The 18,538-nt window shown below is 32.7% G+C and overlaps 6 protein-coding genes across 6 annotated transcripts; 4 read left to right on the forward strand and 2 right to left on the reverse strand.

The window, feature by feature from the left end:
* The first annotated feature begins 368 nt into the window (after window positions 1-368).
* On the forward strand, window positions 369-1,976 carry LOC107371256 (uncharacterized). The gene is made up of 4 exons (XM_015939286.3): window positions 369-786; window positions 890-1,032; window positions 1,214-1,391; window positions 1,609-1,976. The coding sequence occupies exons 1-4, from the start codon at window positions 569-571 to the stop codon at window positions 1,838-1,840; spliced, it is 771 nt and encodes a 256-aa protein (XP_015794772.1). The 5' UTR covers window positions 369-568; the 3' UTR covers window positions 1,841-1,976.
* LOC107371258 (ceramide-1-phosphate transfer protein) lies at window positions 1,944-4,963 on the reverse strand. Its single transcript, XM_015939287.3, has 5 exons — window positions 4,897-4,963; window positions 4,676-4,771; window positions 4,015-4,200; window positions 3,725-3,903; window positions 1,944-3,363 (listed from the first exon to the last, which is right to left on the reverse strand). The coding sequence occupies exons 3-5, from the start codon at window positions 4,131-4,133 to the stop codon at window positions 3,017-3,019; spliced, it is 645 nt and encodes a 214-aa protein (XP_015794773.1). The 5' UTR covers window positions 4,134-4,200; window positions 4,676-4,771; window positions 4,897-4,963; the 3' UTR covers window positions 1,944-3,016.
* Window positions 4,964-6,270: 1,307 nt separating this feature from the next.
* Window positions 6,271-7,536, forward strand: LOC107371255 (MIF4G domain-containing protein B). The gene has a single exon (XM_015939285.3). It carries the CDS (start codon window positions 6,417-6,419, stop codon window positions 7,254-7,256), a length of 840 nt encoding a protein of 279 aa, XP_015794771.1. The 5' UTR covers window positions 6,271-6,416; the 3' UTR covers window positions 7,257-7,536.
* Window positions 6,271-9,691, forward strand: LOC112539967 (uncharacterized). The gene has a single exon (XM_025162835.2). The coding sequence runs from the start codon at window positions 8,422-8,424 to the stop codon at window positions 9,358-9,360; it is 939 nt and encodes a 312-aa protein (XP_025018603.1). The 5' UTR covers window positions 6,271-8,421; the 3' UTR covers window positions 9,361-9,691.
* A 203-nt stretch (window positions 9,692-9,894) lies between these two features.
* LOC107371274 (uncharacterized) lies at window positions 9,895-18,331 on the forward strand. The gene is made up of 3 exons (XM_015939306.3): window positions 9,895-10,528; window positions 15,038-15,424; window positions 16,980-18,331. Exons 1-3 carry the CDS (start codon window positions 10,171-10,173, stop codon window positions 17,672-17,674), a joined length of 1,440 nt encoding a protein of 479 aa, XP_015794792.1. The 5' UTR covers window positions 9,895-10,170; the 3' UTR covers window positions 17,675-18,331.
* LOC107371276 (trypsin-1-like) lies at window positions 11,433-13,698 on the reverse strand. Its single transcript, XM_015939309.3, has 4 exons — window positions 13,324-13,698; window positions 12,822-13,140; window positions 11,921-12,326; window positions 11,433-11,669 (listed from the first exon to the last, which is right to left on the reverse strand). Exons 1-4 carry the CDS (start codon window positions 13,376-13,378, stop codon window positions 11,487-11,489), a joined length of 963 nt encoding a protein of 320 aa, XP_015794795.2. The 5' UTR covers window positions 13,379-13,698; the 3' UTR covers window positions 11,433-11,486.
* Window positions 18,332-18,538: the final 207 nt, after the last annotated feature.

Below are 18,538 nucleotides of genomic sequence, written 5' to 3' on the forward strand. Positions count from 1 at the left end.
ATTTTTCTCTAAATGTATTTTCGTTTGTTATTAACTGTGAAGACTAATTATCTAGATAATGCTATTCTATTTGTAATGATTATAAATTGAATCATAGATGTTAAATATTCCATGATAAGTTTTAGGAGTACTTGAATAAGGCTTATCCATTGTAGAAGTAAGTTGACAGATTTACCTATCCGATCGTTTATTGACTTGCAGATGATCTGTTGGATTAATGGGAAAATTATCAGTAATCTTGAAGGATGAAGACAAAACCGTATTTCACAACCGAATTCATTTAGAATTATGTAAAAAATCAAGGAAGGATCATTTGATTTCCAGCTAAGTGGTAAGTTGTAATCCTTTCCGTATATTCAAGGTAATCTTATGGTCAAGATCGTCCTGATCTTCAAATACATTACCTTTCATACTCACTTTCTCTTCGTCTCCATCTCCTTTTCTTACTAATTTACTCCTTCTTTAATTATTCTTCATCTTCCCGTCTTATTCTAACCATCATTTACCCCAAAATTCATTTTGTAAATTGTTGTTACTCTAACTGTTGTCACTTCATCCATCTGTAATAATGAAATCACTGTTTTCCGCTATTTTGATCATCTTATTTGTTTCCCAGATAAACTGCCAATCTGATAAAAGGAAAAATAAGTTCAGAGGTCGTCGGCCAAATGTAAATTGTCATCTTAAACAGTTGCAATCATGTATAGAAAAGGTTGACCGTTACTCAAACCAAACTGAAGCCTACAAGTTGATAACTACCTCAAGAGGGATCGATGAAATTTGCTCGTAAGTAAACAATTGAACCATTTTTCAATGCATATGATATAAATCAACTCATATAAACCTATTTATGTTAACCCAATGTTACATTAATCATTAATCTATCCAGAAACTCTTTGGAAGGGTTGAATTGCTTGAAAGAACACATTGACCAATGTGGTACACCAATCCAAAGAGAAATGTTTGAATTTACTATTGAGCAGTTCCAGAGGTCAATTGATCAGTTTTGTAAACCTGGAGAGTTACGCCAAGGTAAATTTATTTACATTTGTTAAAAATTGCTAAATCTTGATTACATATCATTAAATCTCGGTATGTTTATGATATAGTTGTTTACCCATTCCTCCTAGAATTGAAATTGTAAACAACAGTATTGCATAGGCAATATCTCAAAGCTTTTCATGTTTCTGATTGAATATTTTGTTATTTTCAGAGTTTTTGAAACATTCACCCTGTATTGCTGATAACATTTTATCCAAGGATGATTATAAAAAGACATGTAATCAACCATATTTAGCTTCCATCGACAAGGTTAACAAGTTCGAAGACTTTGATGATAGACTTGACCTTACCTGCTGTTCCTACAATCGCTGGGAAAACTGTTTCCTTGGGTAAGTTTTATGCAACAATTTACCTTGATTAACACTCAATCTCAAGATGGTTTATTTACCTTGGTTAATCTATTCAAAGTACGACAGTTTCCTTCCTTATAACTATTATCTAACCATCTGTAATCTCCAATCAACTAATGCAATCAAATCTCATTGCACTTCAATGTTCCCTATTTAAAATAGCGAATAATAATGATTTGTATTTTATCTTTACCAGAATGGTTTCAGCTAAGTGTCAAGGATCAGGAAGAGAGGCTTTAACCAATTTCATGGAGAAGACATTTGCCAGTTTAATCAACTTGGTTTGTAAACACTCGGAGTTTAATTTTGAAGCAAGTCGATGTAAATCACTCTACCCAGCTGACAATATCAAATTTGATGCAACCAAAGCAAATAATCCAATCACTAAATATTTAGCTTCGTATTTTCGTTTCTTATTGACAAACTAATCTGAGTTTGGCCATGATTCTGTCCAATATTTAATCCATGAATATCCAGGATCTAAATCTCCAATGTCTTTGTATGGTTGAATATGCAAAAAAGTGATCCAAGTTGTTTAAAATAAAAGATTTATTGTCCACAAAATAGGTTGCGGCTTAAAGCCATTTTTCAGTTCAAATGGCGTTTTTATTTGATCATTGCCTGACTTTAGTGGATGAACCAGTCGACAGTTTAATGTGTTTCGTTCAAACAATGAGCGATGGCTGAAATATAACAAAATGTTTTTGTTTGAGCTTCAAATGAAATGGATAAAATATTAAACAGACTCCTGGAATGAGGTGAATTGAGGAATCAAGGAGAAACATAAAATTCAAAAAAGTTGAAGATAAAATGGGTCAACAATTAAATTAATATGGACGAGTAACAAAAACTATCATAGAAAGATACAGAATAACAATTAATTTCTGTGAATAGTGATGTAGATTTTTCAAGAATTGAGGAAATTTATCCTTATATTGGTCCATTACCTCATCGATTGTGTATTAATGTCTATTCAAAAGGTAAATTTGATAAATTGACGATCACCATTTTGAGGTTTCGTCTAGTTGATCCAAGATTGATGCAAGTCAAGGTAACAATAATATAATAACAATAGATATTTGATTTTTTCAAAATATTTGTTAAGGTGATTGAACAAGGTGAAAGTGTGCATAGATTAATTTATAGAAAAATGGAATTTAAATCGTAAATTTTGTATCGAAAAGTAGATATCTTGATCAACAAGCAGAAAATATAATTTTTAACAATCGATTCATCTATTTAACTGGTAAGTTGAGCTATAAAGTATCGACATTAGACAATTCCTAATGTAGACTGCTTCGTTTGTTCGGTATAATCACAAGCTCTTTTCACCAAAACAAATATTAACAAGGATGAACAAATTGTCCATTTAAAATATAACACTAATAAGGATGAAAATGAAGTGATAGAAAGATTTGATACAATTCACAAGGAGGAAAAGAAATCACAATTCACAATTGAGAGATGCCAAATAAAAGTAAAAAAAGGTGATGATTATCATCTATAACTGAAAAATTATGATTTGGTGAAAATGTATTACCACGAATCCTTTGTTTCGAATTTTTGTTCTTGATTCAATTGTATGTTACTGAGATCAAACCTCTTTATGGCAAATCAAGTAAATTGTTGTCTTCGTAGAGTTTATTTGTTATGTTGTAGGCCGTTTCCGAGAGTTCAGCCAAGTTAATCATTGTCTGTGTGTACAGTGCTTTGTTGCCGCCTGGTTCACCACCAAAGGCTCTAATAATTAATTGTTCACGATTAGGTAATCCATACATAGCTAAGGATGCAGTTTTACGAATAACCCATGGATGATATTTAGCTAATGTAGATTGATAAGCTGAACGAGCTGCAGGCCCAGTAGCTGCGAGATCTTCCAGTTTGCTCACTTCAAGAATAAACTTGGAAATGAATTCAAGTGCTCGGTGTAATCTAAGTAAAGTTCGGGCACCTAAGGAAATAGTAGAATGAAAAAATACATTAGTTTAAGGAAAAATCAGGATTGAATAAAGAGTAGCTTTGGTTTCGTTGGTCAAACAGTGACAATAACAAATTACATTTCATTACAATATATTAATTTCACAAGAAATTAGTTGATTTGCTAAGCATTCCCCGTTTGAATAGTTTGACGTGGCTTTTGAAAACACCAGTAAATCCTCTCCCTGTTCCTGTCGATGGAAATCAATCACTCATAAGGGTTTTTGTATTGTCTGCATTAACTTCAACCTTAATTCTCATCACATGTAGATAGATAAAAAATTGCAATACATAAAAAACACCTAAAATAATGAATTTATGATATCAATAATCACCTGAAGGTCTGTCTTCACTTTTCAGCAGATTGTTTTTTGCTTCATATTCAATCATTGATTGTAATGTTTTGTAATCAGCTCCACAATTTTGATCGTTTCGATAGCATTCAAGAATATTGATTTTACTTTCAACATCTGACGTTACAAATGAAAATACGGTTCCTAGACAGTTGAAGAATCTGTTAAAGAAACAAAAATGACTATTAGATTGAATCGATAACAAAAGAAGACTTTGAAAAATAAACTGCCCAATCAATTGATGGGATCATGATAATAACAATTGGACTTACTTTTGAAGTTCTTTGTATGCTTCAATGTAAAGATCAAGGCTTAGAGCAGAGACATCCTCATTATATTTTTTAAGGCAATCGCACACTTTAACTACATCGAAAGGGGTCTCACTGGCCATGGTAATTTGCACTGAATTACTGCTGACAACAGATGATTCCGAACTGATTGGTTGGTGTAAAGATGAGCTGAATAAATATAAAAAAATAAACAAGCAAAACAGGAAGGTAAATTTGGTGAAAGAATAATTGAGAAAAAGGAAGGAAAAAGGTTGACAAGCAGAAGCAGGTTGTTGTTTATTCAAATGAGCATTCTTCCCGATTCTTGAAATAATTTGATGATGATGATGATTTCTATTGATTATGTAAGGGTTAACTGATGATTTTAACCAACTAATAGAGGGTGAAATATAACTATAATACAAATTTTGAGGATGACATCTCTGGATGCCTATTTTACTGTTGATCGTTGTCTCACCAATGAACAGATGATTCTGTTGATAATGCATTGAAAGGCAAGCAGAAGCAGCTCTAATATTCACTAGAAATAGATCTCAACTCAGCATTACTCGTATTCCAATTGAATTGATTCAATTGATTGAATCTCCTCTTTTTTTGCTACACAATTGAAAGATTAAAATCTATTAATTTAGAGTATATTTACCTTCTCACTTCTATGGAATCAAGAAGTTCTAGATTTTGGATCCACCTTTTCCGATTTGATCTCTATTCTCCGTATGAAAGGTCAAAACCAATCAAGCTAAGTAAACACAGAAAGAAGAACAAGTAGAATTAAGGAATAATAAATTTAATTTTTAATAAAACATAATAGATTGGGTGAAAAAATGGCACAAAAATAATTCCCAAATCAATAGATTTACTCACCTAGACAAGAAACAACTCAACTGCTTCTGGTGAAAACAAAGTGGCTTCTGATTCTCAACACATCTGTATTCAATTTGATGTTAGCTTTACACTATTTTCTCTCTTTTACTCTATTGATGAGTGAGATTGCTTTTAATGATTAACGAATCACATTTCCTTCTTCTTCTATTAGCTTTAATTATCATCAAGCTGAAAATTTAAAGTAAACCGGTTCTCAAGGATCTGTTGACCATTTGAAGTTTCAAATAGCCAGAAGTTAAACACAAGTGAGAAACATCATTTCTTGTGGTAGCAATTAGTGTCTAATTGAAATCGTCCAATTTTTCTTTAACAATTCATTTCTAATCAATATGCTTTGACCAGGATCACTGAGGATAAGCTAATCAACTTGTTAAAAATCCACTTTGGATAAGAAAGTTGAATCTTTTGCCATTTCTCGTCAATTTGTTGCTACAAATGGATTTGACAGAAATAGATTCATTGTTTGCTTTAGTATTACGTTAGTTATTGTTTAAAATCCAGTCAACAATCAAGTCAATCATATTGATCATTTGATGGGTGGAAGATCTTTAATATCTATCAAGTAATTTCATTGATAGATTGCTTTAAATGATTGTCTTCTGATTTTCCTTCTTTCTTTCAAACTCGACAAGTCATTTCAGAAGATCGTTTGGAGATTTTGTTGATTTAAATAATTTGCCCAGATTGAATCAGATAACAGTCTCAATAGTTGACAATGCTTAATCTCAACGATATAATTAAGGTTTCCATCATATTTTCAAATAACGGTAATACAAATTCAAAACAAACTCATTACAACCTTATTTATAATTGTCAACTTGAATGCATGTTGGATACTTAATGAAGAATGGCGGTTAATTTGATGGTTACTAACTGATAGATAATCTTACAAATCATCTTGACCATTATTTAATGATAATTTTATCACTGACAATCAGGTGATCTATTTGTTTGTTGAATAGCACCCTTATGAAGAGCTAAGAAATTAACATTTCAATTATAAACACAATTTGAGTGAAGATAAAATATGAATTTGCTTGGCTAAGAATTGTTGATTGGTAAAGAGAAGAACTTGATTCGTCATCACTTAACAACGACTAGGCAACATAAACTCTCCATTATAATTCATGTAAAATAGTGAAACTTGTTGAGTTGATTGTCCTTAATGTAAATTGTTAACCAAATTGTAATATTTGTTTCTCTCCGTTAATAATCTTTCTTATCTTGAATTTAAAACAATAGGGTGTTTGTTAATTGGTTAACCTTATTGGTTACTAGATGGATATCTTCAACTGACTGGTTGCCATTTTGGTTGCTTTGCCCGCTTTTTAAACTTGTGAACAAAGCCTTGTGACAATGATTTTTAATCAACTTTAAACATAATAAATATTCAGCTCAAAACGCCTCAGTGCCTGTTAAGATCTTGTTCATCAAATTAAGACTCTCGTTCGATTGTTTGTAATCTCTCTTACCTAAATCAACTGCAGTTATCAGCAGAAATGCCTTCAAGTACATCAACAACCTCATCGATTGAAGATCCAGTGGACACCAATGGCCACGGTAGTTCTCTTGATTTCACTAAAATGGGATTTCCTTCGGATTACGTAGACATTATTATACAGGCTATCGATAATCCAAATAATTTGACCCACGAACAGTTGGAGGAATTAGCGAGAACCGTTTGTGCCAAAGCCTTTGAAAAATCTTTATACAGTTATCCATTGTCATCTGTACTTGTTACCATCTGTGATAAAGATACCAATCAAGTATTTACACAATCATTAATCAATTGTTGCCGTGAATGGTACTTGGATAGAAGTAGATTACGACCAAGTGATGGCCACAATACAAGTCCAAGAAAGTACCGTTGGGCAGCTTATGTTGCATTTCTCACTGACTTTTACCTTAATCTTAAATCTAAACTTCGTGGTGTCATATTGAAGGAAAACCTTGATGATGAGGACGAAAGCAGCCATAGTGAAGAGGATGGACAATCTGATGATGATGGACCAGTACCAACCTTACATACTGAATTTGCTGATCTTCTTTATGATTGCGGCGAAGACATTGTTAGAGGTTTAGATACAACGAATTCACCTACAGCAGAAGTTGAATGTCTACTTAATATACTTCGAACTGTCGGAAAATCTCTGGAAAAAGATAGGCCTGAACGAATGAATGAACTGATTTCACAATTAAAGGTTACCTTTATTGGACCTGTTTCCTCTAGATTATCCGATATGTGTGTTAAATCTATCCTCCAGATGATTGAATGTGCAGCTAGTGGATGGACTTTTGATCAAAGTCAAGCGTCTTATTATTATCCTTCCCTTTCATGATCACCTGTACAATATCATCCTGATTTAATCATTTCACCGATCAATCAGCATGTATATTTCGATGAATCTTCATCTTTTTAACCTGCAATTCTCAATTGACGTTTGAGTCTTCCACAAATTGTTTCATATTTTTTGTTGAACAATGTCACTTCTCGTGTACTCATAAATTTCCCTACTCATGCAAGCTCATCAAATCAACAAGTATCAGCTGTTTTAAATCATACCTGTGTAATTGTAATATTGTAATATTATAATTGAGATAAAGTTATTTTATATTAAACTACCGATGATATTTATATTCCTGCAACTCTTATTTTCTGGTTGATTTGAGTATTGATGACTCTAACACGAATCAACAAGAGTGAACTTGAGATTGAACTGAACTTAACCAGTCAAGAGACTGTAGTTATCTATTAAAGTAACCAGATTGATGATGTATCAAAATCAACTATGAAAATGAAGTGAAAAGACAGGAAAAGAATTAAATTGTAGTAAAAGTTGGTACCAAAAGTGAGAAATTAAATTTATAAAGACAGTTGCTATTATTGTAGTAACTAGCTTTACTATTATCATCTTAATCATCATCAAACTTCCTAAAATTGACTATTTCACTCACTTTCTCACTCTCTCTCTCAATTTGATGATTGCAATTGATCGCAACCATTAACCAATTCTTCCCTCCAAGGATCAATCTAAATGTATCACAAACAATCATAATAATCATCACAAAAGCAAGCATCAAATAAACAGAAGACAACAACAATAAAAGTAATAACGATAAAACTAAATACATTGAAATGTAACCGGTAGTTGGTAAAGTGAAATATTAATTGCCAAGAATCAATGAAAAATCAAACACAATCAAATTAAAAAAGCATTTCTCTTCATCGTCCTTTTCCTTCTCGTCGTATGTAAAGTTGAAGCATAAGTAGTGAGATCTCAGAAAACTGTTAAATCCTTTAAACACTATTAACACGGACCATTAAAGAAATGTACTTCATTTTTACTAATCGATATGTATATATATAGGAGTCAGCTTATAATCAACAATTGATCAGTTTGATTGCGATCGAAGAACAATCAACAACAGAAATTGTCAAAGTATTATAAAGACGACAACATTGAGAGTCGAGTTGTATAAATTAACAAGTGATATCAAAGCAAAATGTTAGTGTTTAGTGTTGGTTTGTTTCATGTGTTAATACTTTGTTTATCATTGTTGACACCATGTTTCGCTCAGATTCCTGGACCACTACAACCTGTACCTAGAAGTCAAACATACCAAGGAAGAGATTCAGATGGAACCTACTCATTTGGTTATACAGTCAACGAGCCAAGTGGAAGCACTAAATTTAGGCAAGAGTCTGGTGATGGAGCTGGTAACCGGCAAGGATCATATGGACTGGAGGAGAAAGACAGTCAACGGATAGTGTTTAATTATGCCACCAAACCCAAGAGTAGTACTCAATATATTAATCATCCTGTACCACTAACAAGCCAACATAATGATCAAGGTCCCATGATATTGTCTCCTATACCCTCTTCGTCATCGGGTTCATCTTCAAACCAGGGTTCTATGGAGGGATCAGCAGATGGTGGTTTCCAGCCATCATTTGAATCTCGTGGTCATGAAATGGAGGATTACAATCGCTTCAACAACAACAATCCTGCCTTTGATGAAGATTTTGATTTTGAGGGACGTAAATTTGGCAACCCAAGAATGAGACAATCATCAAATACTCATTGGGATGGTGGTGATTCAGTTAATGGTGGACAAGGATCAAGTGGATCTGGTCCTTGGAATAAACAAGGCAACGGTGGTGAACATAATGGACACCATCATCATTCCCAATCTCAACCTCAATCTCATTCTCATCCTCATTCCCATCATCATCATCAACCCGGCGGAGAACCTGATCAACGTGGAGAAGAGTTTGGAATGGGAGAAAATCGAGAGCTAACCAGTGAACCAGGAAATTACGATCGATTAGTAGCTTATCTTGCCAACCAAAGACCAAATGGCCCACCATTACCACCTCCACCACCTCCTGCTCACCATAGACAGCCGATGAGACCAGAAGATTTTCCTTACAAATCAAGATAAACATTGAAAGAAGCATAATTTTCAATCCAAAATCATAGTCATTATTCCATTCCAAATCATCATTTAATGGATTGTCAATTCCTCATTTTTAATCATTTTTTTCTTTCTTTTTTCAATATTTTGATACTCATTTTGATAATTTCAACTCCAACCTAACTTGTAACATTAATCTCCATCAAGTTTTTGCTTTATCAACTTTTGTAACCAACACCAATCATCAAAATATGACTTTATTGATAATAAGATTATCATTTCATTATCTAGTAATATTTTATATAGAGATAATTCAATAACCAATTGATCAATAAAGTTTATCAAACAAATATTAAAAGATGTCATTTAATTGTTGAAAATTTTGGGGAACTGGAGAGAAAGAAAGGTTTCCTTACCAAAAGATGGTGCTGTTGAGGTTAAAAAGTTTACCATTTTTGTTTCTCAAATTTGGCGGCTAAAAATTGTTAACCAATAAGCAATCTGATACGTAAATTGGGGGGTGAAAGCAACCAACATACTGGTTTCTTCAACCAAACAAGCCAGCAACCAGAGAGTCTCTATTGTTACTTTAAACTCTCAATTGACTCTCTTAAAGCTAACCAGGGCAGCCTTTTTGTGTATTAAATTTTTCCCCTTCGCTATCTTCTTTCTCTTTGATCTCTCTGTACAAAGAGTAGGCTAACATTTTACTCTTTGTCCCGTCTAAATCCAGTGTTTTCAATATGGAGCCGTCTATTAGTTTTTAGAGCGTTTACTGGATTTTTTTGGTTGCTTTGTACGTGTCGTGATTACAATACATACCCAATACATGTCTTCATGTTCTACACAAAGAGTAGACCTCAGTTAATGGATTCATCCAATTTACCAGATATCCTTAATTCCCATTTACCACCTCCGCCACCGCCACCCCATTCATCTAGCCATCACCATCATCACCATCATAATCATCATCATGTAAATCACCATCATCCCTATCTTCGTTCAGGCTGTTCTCGTGATAGTGATGCTGAAACCAGCACAACAAAGTCTTGTTTAGCCTGCTCTGGATTATCCATAAGATGGTTTATTTTGTCAATCTCATTTATTGGCCTTGTCTGTACGGTCATAGGTACCTTTCTTGGTGCTGCTAGGCCCACCGGCAAGGAACATTTAACATTAGCGCTTCTCATGATTGGTAAGTTTTTTTTCCAACCTAAACCTATTCTTTTAAGTTCACTATAATAATCTTCATCATCTTCATTATCTATGACCATTCTGTTATCTATTCATTTTAAGATAATCTTTTTTCCTTCCTATTCCTCGCCCTTTGTTTAATATTTACTCAGCTGTTGAACTTCTGTTGAGATTTTCAGTTATCTGGCCAATTTAAAATAATTGAGCTGTAAAACTATTCTCAACTTGAAACATTCATTGTCATCATATGTTGTCTTTTCTGCTTTGCGCCTACTGCGCTAATGCTCAATCTATTGTCTATTTCTTATGATGAAATACTCTAATTTGTTTGGTGATTTTCATTGATAAACTTCCAATCTCCGTTCTTGATTGTTTCACATTTGAATTATCTGTCAACCTGGTCTTTTGAATAAATGTCTTCAACATTTTTGAGCCAAGAAATTCTTTATTATAGTCCTTCAAAAGTAGGCTTAGAGTCCACGCAATATCGTCTAAGAATTATCAATGCTCACTTAAACCTATGAAATGTACATGTTGGTTGCTTGTTACTTTCACAGATGCTGTTTTTAGTATCCCTCCAATGTATCTCTCTAACAATGGGCCTAAAATGTTATGTAAATGGAGGTCTGAAAATGTTGGTCAGTTTATAGAGCAAGAAATTTTGATGAAAAGATCCAAGTTTGTTGCGTTACTCAATGATTGGTATAACAAGAATGAATCAATTGTTTATTATTAATTCACTATTTCATATTTTTAGGTATTTTTATCACAATTTTTTTTGAAAATTTCAATCAATTACAATGTAATTTGTTTAATTGAAAATGAACGGTCAGTAACTAAATTTAGCTCTTTGTAACGCGATATATTTTTGTTGATTCACATCATTAATAAACTAGACACGTTAGTAAATGATCAAAAAATAAATCAATTACGATGATTTTATTTGTTGGCAATAACTTTCACCCTTTTTTCATATGACTTTGAATCCAATTGACATATTCTGATACTTTAGTGTAAATTCCTGGATAACCAGCTCTTGCACAGCCGTTTCCGTTTGAAACAATTCCAATCACAAATGATCTTTTCTCTTTGTCTTCTGGATTCATTTTTGCAAATTTAACCAAAGGTCCACCCGAGTCACCCTGTAAATGACCCAAAATTAATTACATTTAACTTCACAATTTGAGCTTGACTGCCTTTTTACTCTGATTTTTGATCTGCTCAAAAATAAACAGCCCAATAACAAGCTAAAAGCTTTGACCTCTTTGGCCTTACCTTTTCCGGTAGTAAACAATGAATAAATAGTAATACAATATTGAATTGCCCTTTTTTTCAGTTTAATACCTTTTTAACTTAAAAGTAATTTAGGGAAATGATCAAACTTTCTATTTACCTGGCATGTATCTCGTCCTCCGGTCACAAATCCTGCACATATCTCAGTTTTCGACCTATAGTGAGGATATGCTTTAGCACAAACGTCCGATCGAAGTAAAGCCAATTGAACCCATCTCATCTTATCCGATTTAAAGCCACCTTCGCGTGTTGCTCCCCATCCGGATGCAATTGAATTACCAGTAAATTCTTGGCCTTGCTCAGGCAGGCAAGCAGAGCAAATAGCGCCATTCCCATTGCGAGTTCCACTGGTAAAGCGTATGGGTTCAGCCAGCTCAAGCAATCCAATATCATCATTCATTAAGGTTGAACTGTAACCAGGATGAACAATTTTCCGAGAGACTGGATAAGTTACTCCACTATACCAAAACAAACCTCCAGCTCTAACTGCAAGTTTACCTGGACCGCTTAAAAATAATGAAATGAATTTGAATGATGTCTGATGAAATGATTAATCTAAATTAGCAACATTTTAAAAAATGGGTTTGATGTTTCATTTGATTCTCACATGAAAAGGACAACCATGAAATAGCCATTTCAGTCTATTTCCTCTCTAGGCTATTTTCAGAGGCTATGAAAATGCTAAGGCCTAAAAAAACAGATTTTGCTTCAAATTTTTCTACTCTCATCCAGATTCAGATTCTGATAAATTATCGATTGCTTTTAGCCTGGTTTAATTTAAGCTCTAACAGGTCAATTGTCAGCATGAATTTTGACAATAAACAAAAAAATCTCCTAATCATAGAGCTGCTATTAAAAGCTAATGTCAAGTTGATAATTGGTTAGTGAACAGCTAAAAGCTTTTTCCTTTGATTGTTACATTATTCAGCAATATTGGTGGATTAATAGACTATCATTATTAACTGAAATGATGGTAGTTATTAAATTATTTTTAAACTAACGTTAAACAATGAGCAGCAGAAAGCACATATCGTTCATTGATTATAGTTGCTCCGCAATGTGCTCGTCCATTTAGAGTTAATGAACATTGCCAGCAAAAGTCACCTGGAACTGCATATGAGCCACCAACTATTGCGGCAAAAGGTTGACCATCTGAAGTACCATTTGATGAACTTTGCAAATCAACTTCCAAATCTATTTCCATGTCACTTTCACGAACCAAATGTGAATGAACACTATTATTCAAACTGACCTCTCTTGTAGTCCGTCTTTTTGCTTTAGCACGAGCACTTTGTCGTAATCCACACTCCAATGCTCCTTCTGTTGATTTATGATTGAGACAGGTGAAGTTAGTAAATTTGTTTGATGAAATTGAAAAAAAACAAAAACAATTAAATTGAAGTTAACTTGAAAATCAATTTATTACTAAATGATTGATTGTTCACAAAAATACATAAACAATTGAACATTAAAAATCTTTAAACTTTATCGATTAAACTTTACCTGAATCAAAAGGTAGATTTGTTATGATGATTAACATGATAATTACTTTGCTCATATCTTTCACAGTGTAAATTAAAAAAATTAAATCAACTGTTCAACTGTAAACGTTGCCACTGGGAAAATTTTGAATCATTTTCAAACTCATATTCAAAGGGTTTTTTTTCAAAATACCAAACAGTGTCAATAATAGGGAATCGGATAAATGGTAAAAAAATTGTACACTCAAAAATGTACAAATGTAATCAAAAAGACTTTATTATTGTGATTGTTGACATGATTTTTACTCTTTTTTTTGTTCAAATCTTCATTCAATTCAATATAACTATTCATTGATTTGATATATTTTTGATTTTTCATCATCGTCATCATTCTTATTCACTGATGATAACCTTCAATGGTGTCTTTTCAATATTGACCAAGCTGTTGAACTTGCAATAAAATAATGTGATAGTAAATTAATTGAATAGTTGAAAACATTTTACCCCGATAACTTGAAACAATCATTATGATCGTTTATTGTTTTTACTACTATTCATTAGTTGCTGTGAGTTTTAAATGTTCATTGTGATGATATACTCAATATGCTGGGTAATTATCAAACATGTTAACTAGAACGTCTCAATGTTTCATGTAATTATGTTTACTGTAAGTAAACACGTTGATTGTTTCCAACGTTTTAGTTCAACATACATATCTTGTCAACTGTTGCAGATATGCTTTTTGACTTGAACATAGTTAACTTGCCATCACCATAATCATGATGACGATGATCAGAAAAGGGTTATTCTAGTTTGTAATTTTTCATGGTAAATATAATTATTCAAGGACAGCTTTTCATTTCAGCTGAATATCAGTATATAACAATTGACAATAAAAGTGGGCTTTTCATTTTTAAAAGCTCCAACTGCACAATGTATCCATTTGTTAATGTAGTTGATAACTCTTTATACTTTATTTGCATAATTATTTCAATTGCTGAGTATTTTTCAAGCTGAATGTTAACTTTGCTTGGTTAAAATAGCCTTGTGTCTGATTATTACATTATGTATTATGTTGTGGTTGATTCTGTTGCATAATTCAATGATTGGTATGACAAAAATTATGCCAATTGTTTTGCCTCATTTTACTGTATTTATTCACTCTTATCCTGGTTATTTAATTCAATGAAATGTTTCACATTTTCTGATACAACTTCATAGTTTTTGCTGGAAAAAAAGAGCTGAAAAGTTCAATCTATTTTAATTTAAACTGAACAGTCAATTGATCAACCAAACCAACAATCCTAATTTACTTTAAACCACCTTGACATGCTTTTGTTTAGTTTTTTTTTCACTCTTCTCTCGCTTTCTGTTTCTGTTATTTTTTGATCAATTAATAAATTAATTGAGCCAAGATTCCAGGCTTAAGCATAACTGGTTAATCAACTGCTCAATTGGTTGATTAATCAATTCAACGCCAATATTATTTCATCTTATACTTGGTTGTTGACATTGAGGATGCAAATTGTAGACAATTTTTGAATAATTTTTCTTCTCTACTTTGAATACTTGTCTCTTTTTTTTCTTATTGATTTCACCAAATCGATTATCAATGAATTTCAACCTTGAAATAGTTTTACCTTGGATCAATAATGATTATTCCCATTCCCCAATTGGATTATTTAAAAGACTAATTTAACTTTCATTTTCTTTTTCTCTTTTTACCCTGTCATTAGGTGTTGGAGTGGTTCTCATAATTGTAAGTGGAATCGCATGGAGATTAACCTCCAATGGACCAACATGGAGAGCACTTTTTGGCTTTGGTGAGATACCAAGCACTGTAGGTTTACCTGGAAGTACACTGGAATCAACAGCTAGACGATTCCTTCCCCGAGTACCAGATCCACATGGTCGTTCGGGGGCTCATCATCATCCTTATGGGGCCATGTTTTACCCTGAATTTCAATACCGTCCTCCACCGCCATCTTATCAAGCCTCCATGCAAGAATATCGATTGAGATTACTTCTCCTGGAGAGATCATCCTCTCAAACACAGCCTACCTCTCTATCGCCAGTTTCACCTCCGCCTACTTATCGAAGTTCAGCGGCTTCAAGTCTTGCTGGTAAGAATCATCTTCATATTTTATCTCACGTTGAGTCTTCATCTGGAAATGTTTTCAACTTTACTTTTTATCCATCGGCACAATTTTTGCTTTACCACCTTTCACTGGTTAATGTTTCAGTGAGACAATGATTGATGGTAATGACAATTAATTGAGGCTAAAATGAGTTGCAATTTTACAAATTTAATGACTTAATCAATGAATTAAACTCATTTAGACTTGTAACCTATTGACCATCAATAACTATCAAGCTGCTGATAATTATCACTATCATTACAATAATTGTCATCATCTTTACCATCTTCATCATTGTCATTATCATTACCATCAATTGACCTGTTTTAGTACATTGACACATGTTTATGCAGTTAAATAATATTCTGAATTAGTCTTTTCTTCTTCTTCTTTCTCCATTAATGTTGGTTTGAAAAATTTTGGTTGATTAAAAGATTTGAAAGGCAATTTCCGTATCAATCAGGTTGAAATCATCCTTATCCTTTCCTCGTATTAGTTATGCTAACTCCATTTCCAATGCATTTTTCAAAGATAATGATGATGATTAGAAACACGCAAATTAACAGTTTAGGGGCGAAATTTTGTCTTCATGATACTGAAGAAGAAGAAAAAGTTGATGAGATGCAAAAATTGTACCATTATTATGGGTTGAAGTGAATAGAAGGAAAAAGTTATCATGTAACATTGAATATTACAAGTATCATTGGTTTGCATACAAGTAATCCAATACTGCTAAATAAAATAGCAAAGTTGATCTTTTCTTAGTTGACAGAGTTTCTCAGATGAAAACCAGGGTGAATTTTTTGAGCCTCTTTTTTTACAAGAAAAAAAATCATAAAGAGAGAGAGAGAAAAAAATTAAACCTCGGCTCAGTGAAGTTCAACACTGAGACGTTTTGACTGTTAAGATGATCAACTAACATCAAATAGACAGGGATAAACAAGGGCAAAAAGCATCTTCTCAGTTAACATTGACTCTCTAAAATAAATTTACCGCATCACTTATCATTTCACTCCTCCTTCCTTTACCATTATTATCGTCATTATTATTATCAATATCATCGTCAATATTATTATTAGCATTATTATTACTTGTTTCCCCTCATCTGGTATCATAGCCCAATTTTTTGGAAGCTATCCTTGAACTTAACCAAACAAAAGACTTGTAAGAAATGAAAAAAAAGAGGCATAAGGAGAGTGAACAAAAGTCGTAGACATTATCTTTCTGGTTATTTTATTAAAAGATGATTTAGGTGATAATGTTTGTGGCTCCTTGTTAAACAGAGAGTTGCTGAGTTTAACCATCCATATCCATGAGTCTTTCAAGTAAATTGCCATTTCATTTGCAAACAAATGCTCAGATTTACGCTTTCACGATAATTAATTGTATGCTTAGGAGGAGAAAAAAAGAAATGATAATTAACATGATTCCACAAACATTATTCAATAAATTTATAACTTATTCATATAATTATGGCATTTTTTTTATTCAATTAATTTACTAATGAACTTTTCTCTTTCTTCTTTAATTGCTTTTCTAGGAACCTTAAATCGGCCTGGATGTAATACTATTCAACGACCCATAAGCCGACCACCAAGTTATCGGTCTATAATTGATCATAACTCTGTTAATAATAATAATAGTAGCAACAATTATAGTAACAACAATTCAAATGGGCATCCAATATACTCATCACCTCGTCTTACCACTACATCCTCAACCAATACTAGTCAACAGGCCCTTGGAATCACCAGCACCGGAGGAACTGGTACAACCCCCACCTCCAATTATAAGGATGATGTAAATAGGATAACAATTCATCAGACAAATACAACATCAACTGTCTGCACACCTCATGGAGTCAATATTGTAGCCATACCACCATTGACTGTTGAAAATGATACGGCAGTTAACCATATTAGTACCATTAGTAATCCATCAAACGGATTAACAATACTGTCAAATTTATCATCATCATCACAATCTTCATCAACAACAAACTCATCATCTACCCAAACAACAACCTCATCAACATCACAATCATCATCTACAACTACTACACCATTATCATCTGGAACAGTAGCATCTACAATAATTAATGCTGCCGCTGCTGCTACTGTTACCGGTGTGACCTCAAATAGTGATAATTTATTGACATCAGCCTTTACTAATGGACCCAATCCTTCGATCTCAACTACGGGCAACTCGGAGATTCAAATACTTGCTCATGTTTAATGATAGAGGAAAGATAATTTCTTGATGAAAGTCAACTGACTATTTAAATTGGTCGTTAATTTTGTTTCTTTTTTCTCCTCTCTCAATGTGACTTATAGCTAATTGTCCGTTGTAAAACTGAGAATGATAATGGAGAAGTTCATTTCTTCGTATCACAATCAAGGTTGTTATGTTCTATATTTATAATCTTTTCCCTTGATTGTTTCATATATATATACTGATTATATTTTTGTAAAAATATCCAATAGATGGACTGAGCAACTTAAATGAACCTATTGTGATCAGGGTCAATGAAAGGGAGAGTTTAAAAAGAAACATAATTAACCAACTTGACTACAATCAACACAGTAAACTGTGATGGTTAGCAAAATTGCAGCTTTAAGAATCGCTGGACAAGATAATACATTTTCATAACTATTATCATTATTAATTTACAATGCATGAATTGATAAATTGTCAAACAATTACAAAACAAAACATGTTTAAAAAATAACTCAAAATTGTAAAGTTTTCATAAGTCTTGATCCAATGATTAAGCTGAAACAAAAAATGATTATTAGAAACCTTTTTTGTTTTGTGCCTTACAAATCAAACACCAAACACCAACAACAACAACTTAATTATCAAGCCATTAAAAACTATTTTTTGCCTTTGAAATATTTTTACGGAAAATATGTTCATTTTAAATTCAATCCATTAATTTTCAAAGCTATTTACAGGTGTATTTAATATTTTGTTGTTGATGAAGATGCGCCTAATACATCAATAAGTCCATCAATTGATCAAAAATTAATTGAATGAGTGCCAGATGAAAATGCGTGAAAAAAGGTAAATTTACAGGTTAATTCAGTTTTTATTATTTTG

Source organism: Tetranychus urticae, chromosome 3, assembly GCF_039701765.1.
Source record: "Tetranychus urticae isolate SD_2017Ah chromosome 3, NJAU_TeUrti_SD_1.0, whole genome shotgun sequence".
Classification (NCBI taxonomy): Eukaryota; Metazoa; Arthropoda; class Arachnida; order Trombidiformes; family Tetranychidae; genus Tetranychus; species Tetranychus urticae.